The 11,437-nt window shown below is 60.0% G+C and overlaps 6 protein-coding genes across 6 annotated transcripts; 3 read left to right on the plus strand and 3 right to left on the minus strand.

Moving 5' to 3' along the window:
• Positions 1 to 26: 26 nt before the first annotated feature.
• Positions 27 to 650, plus strand: A1Q1_04181 (uncharacterized protein; the record flags this gene model as incomplete). Its single annotated transcript, XM_014322558.1, has 2 exons — positions 27 to 216; positions 268 to 650. 2 exons carry the CDS (start codon positions 27 to 29, stop codon positions 648 to 650), a joined length of 573 nt encoding a protein of 190 aa, XP_014178033.1.
• Positions 651 to 730: 80 nt separating this feature from the next.
• Positions 731 to 2,251, minus strand: A1Q1_04182 (uncharacterized protein; the record flags this gene model as incomplete). Its single annotated transcript, XM_014322559.1, has 3 exons — positions 731 to 745; positions 799 to 1,704; positions 1,760 to 2,251. 3 exons carry the CDS (start codon positions 2,249 to 2,251, stop codon positions 731 to 733), a joined length of 1,413 nt encoding a protein of 470 aa, XP_014178034.1.
• A 284-nt stretch (positions 2,252 to 2,535) lies between these two features.
• On the minus strand, positions 2,536 to 3,790 carry A1Q1_04183 (uncharacterized protein; the record flags this gene model as incomplete). The annotated part of the gene is made up of 3 exons (XM_014322560.1): positions 2,536 to 3,413; positions 3,488 to 3,682; positions 3,727 to 3,790. 3 exons carry the CDS (start codon positions 3,788 to 3,790, stop codon positions 2,536 to 2,538), a joined length of 1,137 nt encoding a protein of 378 aa, XP_014178035.1.
• Positions 3,791 to 4,145: 355 nt separating this feature from the next.
• On the plus strand, positions 4,146 to 4,564 carry A1Q1_04184 (uncharacterized protein; the record flags this gene model as incomplete). Its single annotated transcript, XM_014322561.1, has 4 exons — positions 4,146 to 4,160; positions 4,221 to 4,300; positions 4,356 to 4,452; positions 4,496 to 4,564. The coding sequence occupies 4 exons, from the start codon at positions 4,146 to 4,148 to the stop codon at positions 4,562 to 4,564; spliced, it is 261 nt and encodes an 86-aa protein (XP_014178036.1).
• A 997-nt stretch (positions 4,565 to 5,561) lies between these two features.
• On the plus strand, positions 5,562 to 7,297 carry A1Q1_04185 (uncharacterized protein; the record flags this gene model as incomplete). Its single annotated transcript, XM_014322562.1, has 2 exons — positions 5,562 to 5,763; positions 5,817 to 7,297. 2 exons carry the CDS (start codon positions 5,562 to 5,564, stop codon positions 7,295 to 7,297), a joined length of 1,683 nt encoding a protein of 560 aa, XP_014178037.1.
• A 3,177-nt stretch (positions 7,298 to 10,474) lies between these two features.
• A1Q1_04186 (uncharacterized protein) lies at positions 10,475 to 11,335 on the minus strand (the record flags this gene model as incomplete). Its single annotated transcript, XM_014322563.1, has 1 exon — positions 10,475 to 11,335. One exon carries the CDS (start codon positions 11,333 to 11,335, stop codon positions 10,475 to 10,477), a length of 861 nt encoding a protein of 286 aa, XP_014178038.1.
• Between the last annotated feature and the right edge of the window lie 102 nt (positions 11,336 to 11,437).

Below are 11,437 nucleotides of genomic sequence, written 5' to 3' on the forward strand. Positions count from 1 at the left end.
CGGACGCGCGCGAGCCGACAGTCTACATGGCAGCGGATGCGCGGTGGGCGGCGCAGCTGGACGCCGCGGCGCGCGTGCTCGGCGGCGACAAGGGCGAGCGGTGGGGTCGCGTCAAGATCATGCGCGATGCGGAGGCTGGCGCGGCGAGCGCGCTCAAGATGTGTTATGGGGGGCTGGCAAAGGGATCGATCGGGCTTGCTGCGTTGCTTGTGCTGTGTGAGTTCGGGTTCACCCTCGCGGCAGGCTGTCCGTACTGACGACACGCAGCCGCCAACGCGCACTCGCCAGCTACTGCGCGCGCACTCATGGAGGAACTCTCAAGCTCCCGCCCCGAGCTGCTCCAGAGCCTCGGCTTTACCTTTTACGACATGCCGACAAAGGCGTACCGCTGGATCGCAGAGATGGAGGAGATTTCGTCGTTTGTCGCCTCGTCGCTCGACCGGCCGGGCCAGTCCAAGACCATGGGACTGCCGCATGAGGGTCTGGCGGCGTTGTTTGAGCGCATTGCGGCAGATCTCCGCGCGACTGGCAGCGCGGTCGGGGGTGCGGCCGAGGGACCCTCTGGCGACGCGGCCGAGATTGAGGTGCTGCACCGGTTTGCCGACGAGGGCAAGGCCCTGCTTGCTAGCAAGCGCAATCCCAAGGAATAAACCAGGACATGAAGGACGTGTTCCATCTCGTCAGAAGAGTACATGATACGATACAGAGTGTTGGACAAGTCATGACATTCCTAGCCGAGGACAATCTGCCGTTAGAGACGCTTACACTGGCACTCACAACCGTGCGTCCCGTGCCGACTTCCACCGTGTATTCGGTAGTGCTCTCCTCAGCCTTGGGGTTCTTTTGGTCAGTCCCCTGTCCCCCTGGATATTCCAGACCCACGCTGTTTTTATGAGCAAACTCGACCAGCGACAGCCCCAGGCGGCGCGCAGCCAGCACAGCCGCAGCGTTCTGCGCCTCGACCGAGCTCGCACGCATCCCGCGTCCGACGACGCGAGACTCGTCCCCGTTGCCCCAGTGCACGAACGCGGTCCATACGCCGGTCCGCTTATCCATGCTCACGCTAAACTCGAGCTCGGTACCCGACGTCTCAGAGTGCGAGTAGAGGAGGTCGACGGCGTGGCGGCCGAAATAGTCGAGCTGGGTTAGGGTCGCGGAGATGGCCTGAAGGCCCGCGGCGTACCGGGTCGCAGCGTGAGCAGTAGCCACAGCGAGAGTGTCCTGTACGACGGTGCAGTGGTGCTCGCCTGAATCATGTTCCGTGCGCACAAGCTCGAATGGGCGGCCCATCTCTTGACCATGCAGGTGGAGCGCGTCGATGAGCCACGGCCCGTCACGGTGCCCGTGCGGGTGCGAGTGCGACGCGCTGTCGGCCTCGCGAGGCGTGAAGAGCGCGTCCTTCCAGCGGGCCAGAGACTGTGCCGGGATGGGCTCTTTGGGCGCAAAGCGGCTTTGGACAAGGCGGTTGAGGATGAACGGTCCATACGCCTCAAAGATGGTCCACAAAAACTTGTACGCGGCCTCTGGGCCGTTGGACTCGTGCAGGCCCATCACAAACACCTCGACGTGGCCGCACTTTACGCCATCGTTGGAGCCAAAGTCGGGGCACTGCTCGACCGCCGGTCCAAAGAGCCCGCGCGTGAGGTCGAGCCTGTCGCAGACGGCAGCGAGAAAGCTGTTGGTTCCGAACACCACCAAGAGTTGCTGAGAGTGTGTCAGACATATTTGGTTCCACTACCTCCACCATCAGGAAACTCACATTCGCCAGCCAGATAGGGAGGTCTGGGCAGCGCCGGTCAATACCCAAGACAATGTTGAGATCCAGCGTGCGGTCTCCGGCGAGCTCCATGGAGTGCTTGGGCACGTTTCCCTGCAGTTCCCACCCGCCATACACGCGGTCATGAATCGCGCGGTTGGTGAGCCTCGGCGGCGGAGGTAGGTGAGGGCACGGGAGGTCCTTGACGGGGAGGAAACCGAGAATGTGCGGCTTGACTTTTTTGTTCTTGCCTGACGCGGTGCTGCCGTTGCCGCCGTTGCTGCCGCTCTTGCCACGCTTGTTCGGGTTGGACATGCGCGGGTCGGACATCCTGGTGGCCACAATCGAAGCCGGGCCGACACGCGCTCTGGCTTTGGCGGTGGGGTGCGCGGACGACTTTTTCTTTGCGGGTGCTGTCGCCGACATCTTCTTCGTGGCGGGCTGTGGGGGCTTGGTCTTTGCGGGCGGCTGAGCAGGAGTGTTACTCCTCGTCATGGCAGAGGTGGCCAAGACGGGCCAGGTCAAGAGATGCCGGTAGTGAGTGAGATGTTGAACGTCAAGAACGGAGAGGGATCAAAAAGGGGCCAGAGGAACGAGGCGGCTCCACAAAGTCTCATCAGACGGTGTGAAGTGCGAACTAATAGATGGACTAAAGTCAGTCGCGTCGACTTGGCGCGCGCCGCGCAGCGGCTCCGCATCCCGTTGTCACACTGATCCTTTGATACATGCATCTACATGCACTCCGTCACAATCAACATGATACATGCAAACAGCCTGCACTAGACGTCCATCCCCATGAAGCGCGCCCAGTTCCGCTCCAGCATCCTCACAGCCCACACCTCGTCCTCACGCAGCGCCCGCACCCGTCCCTTTTCATCAAACACCTCGTCCTCGTCCTCCACCCCCGGCTCCCACTCGGCCGTCTCCGCACCCTCCAGCCTCCACCCCCTACACTCTGCGATCCACGCTGCAGCAGCCCACACCAGATGAGTCACGGCGCGCACATCTGGCGCATCGCTCTCGACCAGCAGTCGCTCGCGCGGCACAACCCCCACGACTGCACGTGCGGCGCCAGAGCGTGCAGTCACGCTCACGCTAGGCGAGAAGAAGGCGTTGGGGAGCGCGCGCGCGGTCTGCGCGAGAAAGGCGGGCGACATGCCGCCGCAGCTGTGGATGCAGATGTTGGTGCGGGCAAAAGATGCGGGGCCGTGGTGCGCGCGCGCGCGCTGGAGGAGGTCGAGGGTTGCGCCGGGGGCGTTGACGCAGTGTATGCTGGCCGGGACAGCGAGGGTGATTGCAATGTCGAGTTGCAAGCGGGCGATTGCGGCTTGGTGGGAGAGTGTCGTCTTGAACGGCGAGAGCCTGTTGCGCAGCCCAAGGACGGCTTCGGCGGGTGTCTGGGCCCCTTCTGCATCGTTGGCCGCCGAATGGGTTGGGCGAATGCGCACACGTGCAAACGCATCCAAGCCAATCTCTCCAACAAGCACGAGCCTTCCGGCCGCCTGCTCACGCATCACGCTGTCGCGTACACCTTGCAGCAGAGGGGCAAATGCCTCGGGCTCGGGCAGGTGCGGGAGCAGCGCGACGAACGCGTCCTCCTGTGCCGGCCGCGGCGTCAACACTGCGCGGTAGTGCTCCTCCTTTGGTGGCGGGGGATCTTGGAGCGAGAAGCGATGCACAAACCACGGGTGGTAGCCTGCAGTCAGCGTGGTCGACTGTTTCTAAACTAACCGAACGCAGCGACGACGCGTGGGCCACGGTGTTGGCGGCTCGGGCCGGGCGCATCGATGTTCCACGGCCGCGCCGCGCTTAGTCCTGCAACGAGATGCTGGTCATCGGCGGTTGCCATGGCAGCCAGACCGCCTAGACCGACCGCATGGTAGTCTTCCTGCGAGCGGTCGACGTCGGTGGGATGGCAGTGTGCGTCTGTTACTGTTCGTCAGTTTCAGCCCAACATTGTTTCAGCGTACGATGCTGCAGGATGTGCTCTGGGGGCAGCTGTATTGTTTCCCAGTTGGGTGGGGTGTCGCACATGACGGGCGAGAATGCTGGATATGAGGACTGAGGAGTGGACAGCAAGTGGATGTTGTAGTCAACTCGTGTTGTTGTCGGTTTGTTGGAATGGCGTGGTGGAGGTGGAGGTCCACAGAACGAAGGAGCGTGATGTGATCGCTCTGGCCAGACGATCTGCACCTTCCCCCGATCCCCCGCCTTCCCTCGCCTTTCCCCACCACACCAGATCTCTCTTATCTGCAGTCGTGGTCGCTGTCAGATGTTGTTTCCTCACCATCACTCACTCTCTTGACACCATCACTCACCCTCTTGACACCATCACTGACTCACTCAACGGCGTCCACCAACCACCCCTAGCGACTCTACTGGACTCACAATGGTCTTCTCCCGCGTTAGTAGAAAGCACGTGACTCACCTCATACCCACACCTGGAACACTCCTAACCTCGCAGGACGAAATGATGGGACCCACGGGCAACCCCCGCGTCATGGTCCTCCAGGCCGAGGTCGCCCGCCTCGAGGCCGAGCTGGGGTAAGTTCTTCCCGGCTGACGAGCGTTGCCAGGCTAGCTGCTCACACATGATCAGCCCAGATTGCGACGCCGACGCGATTGTCCAGCGGCACATCCGCCTCCTGCACACGTACAATGAGATCAAGGATGGAACACAGGCACTCATCGGCAAGGTTAGTTGCGGCCCCCCCAAAGCCACCAGCTGACAATCCCTAGTACGCCAACCTCACGAACATGACTGTTACGGCTGTGCACCAGGAGCTCGACCTCTCGCTCGTCGAGTGAGTGATTCGACTCGTTGATGCGTCAGAGACCTGTCTGTACGCGACGACGAGCTCGCTGTCGTCCTCGTCTAGACCAGATGATGTAATTGATGTAATGGTGCGGTGTGCATGATGCCACCGGTCGTTTACGTAACAGATCCAATCAGTCAGCCAAGGGCGTGCCTGATTTTCACGCCCCTTGCGCCCCCCCTTGCGCCCCCCTTCCTTCGAGAACGTTTTGGAGCTGTGTTATCACGAACAATCTTTTAGAGTTGATGGAGTTTAGTTTGTTTGATAAGCGACAACGAAGTCATGTCGATGTCATTATTGCTGCGGACTGTGGCGGTGTAGATTGGACGTAGGCATGACACGGGCCGATATACAGCGAGCAGCCAGGAGCGAGCCAGTGCCAGTCGAGTCCTAAAGGGCAAGCAGGCTGTATAAGGAACGCGTGTGCGACTGCCGAACTCTTTAAGTCGCGTTCTCACTGGTGCAATCTGTGCGAGCTCCTGTTCCAGTTGAGGCAGGTCTATGGCTCCATCTCAAGCTCTTCTTCCATCAGAGTTCAGCCATGCTCATTGCTGCATGCAACTATAGTAACACTCACTCTAGGGATACATACACCCAGCAACCTGGGAGCGGGAACCAGCGGGAGCACGAGTTTGGCGGTGGCGAGTAAGATCACTTGGCCACTTGGGTAATGGCCCATACGTCATTGCACCGAGGCTGGGGTTGAGGGGGAAGGATTTTTGAGCAACTCCGCAGCCGGCACCGCGCTCCGAGCGGCCGAGCTTTGCAGCTTGCAGACTCGCCGCGCACCGCCGGCGGCATGAGCACGTTTCCAGCCAACCCAAGGTCTAGAATAATCTCAACCGAACCTCGTTGATTTTAAAGTGCACCGCAACTTGATGCCGACAACCTTTTGACTCTAGAGTCTCACCACCTACTACTTACTTTCTCCCTCCTCTCTCTCTCTCTCTCTCTCTCTCTCTCTCTATCCCTCTATCCCTCCCTCCAACATGCGGTTACTAGCCGCGCTCTCTGCGCTAGTCGCCCTCGCCAGCGCCGCTCCAACATCCAAAGACGCGCCGGTGTCCATCGATGGCCGTTTTGTGCTCGGCTCGTCGGGCATGCTCACCATCTCGCGCATGGACCCGATCGTGGCCCCCGGCGAGGTCGCTGGGCATGTGCACAAGGTGTTTGGCGGCTCGGGCTTTAGAAGTGAGTCTAAGATCTTGATCCTTGCGTAGTTCGTTTATATCTAACAGTCCCAGGCCTGATGAACACGCCAGACGACAATGACAAGTCCGAGTGCACGACAGTAAAAGTCACGGCCGACAAGTCCAACTACTGGTCGCCCATTCTCTACTATATCAACCAAAACGACACGTACAGCGCGATTCCAGGAGCGAGCAAGATCTACTACATGCTGCATAACCGGACAGCACCGATCACTGCGTTCCCAAAGGGCCTGCGCATGATTAGTGGCACGGCGACGCGGCGCGACCCGGGGGCAATACAGGTGCAAGGCGTGCGGCTCACGCTCGACGCCTACCTCTCCCAGCCGGTCAGCAACCAGCAGTACCTACCGAACGGGACGCACCACCCACAGCTGCCCGGTCAAAACTATGCCCAGTTGAACGTCTATTTCCCGAACTGCGGGTGGGCAAACCAGTCGCTCGACTCGTGGGACCACTTTAGCCACATGACGTGGATGGTCGAGAACGAGGACTGGGCCATCAACTCGCGCACATGTCCGGAATCGCACCCGATCATGTACCCCATGCTCTTCATGGAGACGTTTTGGTACCTCGACGACCGCATGACGCGCGAGTGGCGGCACGACAAGCCCAACTTTATCCTGTCCAACGGCGACACGACTGGCCTTACCTGGCACTCGGACTTTATCGCCGGTTGGGACGAGGACGTGCTGCAGAATGCAATCGACCACTGCCTCTATGTCGGGGAGAAACTCGAAGACTGCCCGGCATTCGACGGCCTGCTCCAGTTCTGGCCCGACCTCGAGCTGCAAAACTGCCGCATGCAGAGCCAGATTCCCGCCGAGGATGTGGGCTACTATCGGCCTCTGGAGCACCTCCCCGGCTGCAACCCCCGCTGGGACTGGGACGGGCCGATCGACAAGCCAACAGACTGCCCGTGGTACGACAAGACAAAGTCGCCGGGGTGGACCTCGCCCAACCTCCAGTACATGGGGACCCAAAACGTCGACGTGCCAATGGTGCTGCCCAACGTGGACACGAGCAATGTCTCGAGCCTGCAGCCGATGACGGGTTACAAGTGGGACAATGTCACAAACAAGTACACGTTCATACCCAAGTTTGTTCCGTGGGCCAGGGACCGCAACGGCGAAAAGAACATCACCACCGTGTTGGTCGGCACCCAAGCCGACGTCGACAAGAACCAGTTCATTATCAAGGGCGAAAACGACGTCGCAACAGGGTACGCGCAGGACAGCTGGGCGAGCACGTCCTGGACGGGCTTGACACCCAAGAAGCGCATCTCGGCCGACCGCCTCAAGGCGTCCATTGCAGGTGCTGTCCCCAACGCAAAGTACAGCCGGTACTGCTGGCGCGACCAACCGTGGTATGGCTTCCCCTGCGAGGATGGGCGACCCAAGGCCGGAAGCGGCAGTGGTGGCGGTAGTGGCGGCACCGCGTCTGGCGCAGCACCCCGCCGCGTGCACGTTGGGTGGCTGGTGGCGGCTGTGTTTGCGGGAGTGACTGCCATGGTGTGAGACCCTCTTGGGGGTTTCATGCTCCAACAATCGGCCATTTGAATTAGACCAGGACGCGGGGCGGTGTGCCAAGATCCTAGATCCCCTTGAGATCTGAGATCATCCCGCCCTCCCCCCCCCCCGATGTCTTGTTGATACATCTTATAGATCCACTTTGTACATCTTGTCATCCTCTGTATCTCATCTTGTCATCTACTCGGGACAGCAGTAGCTGTATCATCATGTCCGCCAACGACAACAGGTGCGTACTGCGCGGAGGACTAGCGCGTACGCTGTGGATTGCTGGATCCCAATCCTGATGTTTCCCGTTCCTGACCCAGTAGCACAAACGACTTCATCACTGCGCAGCCGGTACGTCCAAGAGGCAAACAAGCAAGTCATGCCATGTCATGCTGGCTGCTGGCTGCCCATCGACCCTACTGACAACTAACACGCCGCTGACCCCGCCCAGGCCCTCGCGCCCGCCATGTCGCGCTCATCAAGCGCGTCTGCGAATGACAAGACCACCACCGCTGCCGCCGGCGCCGGGCATGGGATGAAGAACCGGCAGCAGCACGAACCAGAGTACGACGACCCCCCGTGCGGCAGCGGGCAGTGCCACTGCGGGTGCTGCGCTGATTGGAATTGCTGTGAGAGGTTGGGCACTGTCTGTTGCTTCTCGCTCTCCTTCTGCTGCGCTGCGGGTAGATAGGTGGGGAGGTGGGGAGGGGCCGAGCTGAGCGATCGACGCCCCGCGGGACCTCATCCTGGTTGGCCTACGAGCTTGAAGAGCGCGCGCGACGTGGCGACCATGTTGTTGATTTGGAGGACAGCTGCGGTACGGACACGCGGCTTTGATGTTGGTTGCGTCCCCGGGTCTATATAATATTCATGCATGCCCACCACTGCGGTCTCGGCAGTCAATGGACAATGCACACTTGCGTTCTTGTCAGAAACATGACACTGTTTGGACACAGACGCTCTCTGTCCTCTTCCGCCCTTGACTCGCCGCTAAGGTCTTGCATCACTTGCCTGCGGGGTAGAGTAGAGGACATGCCGACAGGGCTCACATCGGAAAGGATCACTCCGGGTCGGGAACCGAGGTGCGGTACCACTCGGTGCACGTGGGGCGGCAATCAACCAAGTTGGGCATAGAGTTGCACTTGCGTGGTACGAGTTGCGAGCCAGTACACCCACGCAGGAATCAAGACAGTGACTGTGCAATCACTAACCACCCTTGGGGTAGTTGGGGCGGTGGCCCTTGGGGAAGCTGAGAAAACTGAGAGGCATTGTCGCCAGAGGTAGAGGTGGTAGCTGTGTTGCTGTTGCTTCCTTCCAGTCTCGAAGGACCTGGCCGCTGGAGACCGCCATGTCCACTCTGACCAGCCATGCATGTACAAAGTAAGCTACTCCAACTTCCATATCGCTCACCTCGTAGTGGGGCGGACTGAGCAACACCGCCAACGGCGTGGCGCGTCCCACATGACTCCTGGCTGGTGGGTGAGAATCGAATCACCATTCATTCACTTTGTGTGCGAGATGCACGGAGCAACAACATAATGGAGCCTGCTTGCATACTTTGGGTAATCAGTACGGCCGTTGCGGCATGCGGGGCCATGAACACCGACTGTGGCGTTTGGCACTCGCTCATTCCACAGTTGTCCCGTCTCACACCTCCGGTCTTGCGAACATGACGGCGTCCCAGTGCCGCTCGACAGGCATTTCGTGGCCATCTCGCTCAATACATAAACGAGCGAGAAGAGATGTACAATGTCCGTCATCAGACTTGCACAACTTGCACCATGGCTATCAACACCACCACCACCACCACCACCATCTCCCACCCCGTCGACTCTCGCGACCACATGATTCCAGTCCCCCCTTGCAACAAGAATAATGGTTGGTACCAAGGCTCGGCTCTGTTTGTACCTTTTGCGCATGCTAACTCACCACACAGGCCGGCACGTGTTCGAGTGGAGTTGCGCCTACCAGTGTTTCATCTGCAAGCACTGCAACCTTTCCGTGTGCCATGTTTGAGCGCAAATGCATGTCACGTAGGACCAGTAGACAAGAAAAAAACAAACAAACAAAAAAAAATCTCGTAGTATCCATGAATGCGTATCTGTACTGCACACCACCCCAGACAAGGGCGAGAATGTGTTCCTACTGCACCAGAGATATCAAAGATGCAAGCTGCAAGCGAGAATGCAAGAGGATTTCGAAAGGCAGATGTTAAAATCCAGAAAAATATGAGAAAATGAAAGATTAAAACAAACTTTAACCGGTGGCATGAGTGTGGGCCTACTGTTGCACATCGCACTCGACTTGGGCTTGGATATGCGTCAGACTTCATACGTGCTGCGGTGCCACACACTGTACTCCGTGCAACGCTGTGATATGAAAGGTATCTCTTTCTAAGAAAGGAAGAAGACCTGGCAAGCGCTGCAATGCGACATCATGGGGTCTTGGGCGTTGAACACCCATGTGTGGATTCCTGTGGCACAAGTAAGCCTGTCTGTCCCATTGCGAGTCTTGGGGAAATGGAGGGTATTATGTTAAACGGACTAACCATCTGGAGTGTTGGGGCAAGGCTGGCGAGCAGGATCAATCTGCCGAAAGTCGACGGGGTGCGCGTGCGCGTGAGTGTGAGTGGTGTGGGTGCAAGGCATTGTCAAATGTGGGAGGATGGGGACGCCAGGACTGCATTCAGTGTACAGATGTACAATGCGATCCTAAAGCATCTGTCCCCCGAGATCCCAAGACCCAGTGCTTCCAGCTTGCAGAAAGAAGACACACAAGAAGAACCGACCGTCTCACTGTGACGCCACTGGATGGCAAACCTATCGCACAGGCTGAGCGATGCTTGCTGTCCGCTTTGTCCGCTCAATGCTTCTCTAGTACAACGGTCAAGGTCACACTGCGGAATGCATGAGGATACAGTGTGGAAGTGGCGATGGAGGGACTTGTGCAGCACTAAAGGGAGTGCCACTCTGGTTTGCCTTTTGCTCCAGCGTTCTCAGTGTCACTATATGCATCGTCACAGGCTCGTTATATGGTATATCTTTGTACAAAGTCTTGGTAACTGATAATGTGGGAGCTTACGCTATGGTCTACGGGGGGGGGGGGGGCAGCCAGGAGCGGCGGTGGGATTGGATCAACAATACAGAAACTAAAGCGGGGAGCGCATCAGCAGGCGCATCATACAATCACACCCTCGGGGATATCCTCATGCTCATGCTCATCCAGATTCGCCCGGCGCGTACTCGGCTTGCGCTCGAGCCCCTCGCCGCCAAACGAGTCGAGGCGCACCAGCCGCGGCCGCGGCGACTTGCGCTCGAGCTGTCCGCTCGGGTGCGAACTGTCCGGCGAGAGACGCATACCCGTCTCGGCGAGGGTGGGCGCCCCCGCGAGTGGGAGCGGGAGCGGGGCGACAACGGGGGTGCCTCCGGGGCTTGCATTGCTGTGCGGGAGGGCTGGTGTGCCGTGCGACGACCCGTCAGTGGGCGTGTTTGCCCCCGTGCCGTTCGAACTCGGGCTCCCACTGACACTGCGTCCACACGTCGAACTCGCCCTGCGGTGCCGAAGTGCCGCGCCAGGGGAACCGATGGGGATGGGGTGGCCATTGTGGTGCTGACCATTATGCGCCGCGCCATGCATGTTGTGCACGGCCGGGGCATGCGCGGGGAAATCGGGGAGCGGCGCGCTGCCAGCTGGAGGGGTGCACACGGGGCGCAGGTCGAGCTTGGACACGTCGACGCCGTCCTCGGAGCGGAGCGAGGCTGCGCTGGTGCGCCGACCGAGCTGCAGGCTGAGGGCACGGGTTGACGGCGGACGGGAGTAGCTGGCTGGGGTGGTCGTGCCCGCTGCAGCAGTAGTGGCCACGGTGGCGACCGCGCTGGCAGAATTGGGGGTGTCGGGAGTGCCAGGCGACGCCGCGCCAAGACTGTACCCGCCGCCCAGCGAGAGCGGGGGGGTGACTGCTGGAGTGCCGTTGGCCAACGCGCGGCCAAGGCATGGCGCAAGGCCGAGTCCGAGGTCGCGCGGCGTCGGGGCGAGCATGGGCGAGTCGGTCGGACTGGGACCAGCGGAGGCGGACTGGGCGGAGGCTGGGCCGGGGGCTTGGGCGGGGCCGGGGGCGTGGGCTGGGCTGGAGTCGGCACC

Source organism: Trichosporon asahii, assembly GCF_000293215.1.
Source record: "Trichosporon asahii var. asahii CBS 2479 unplaced genomic scaffold scaffold00070, whole genome shotgun sequence".
Taxonomy (NCBI): Eukaryota; Fungi; Basidiomycota; class Tremellomycetes; order Trichosporonales; family Trichosporonaceae; genus Trichosporon; species Trichosporon asahii.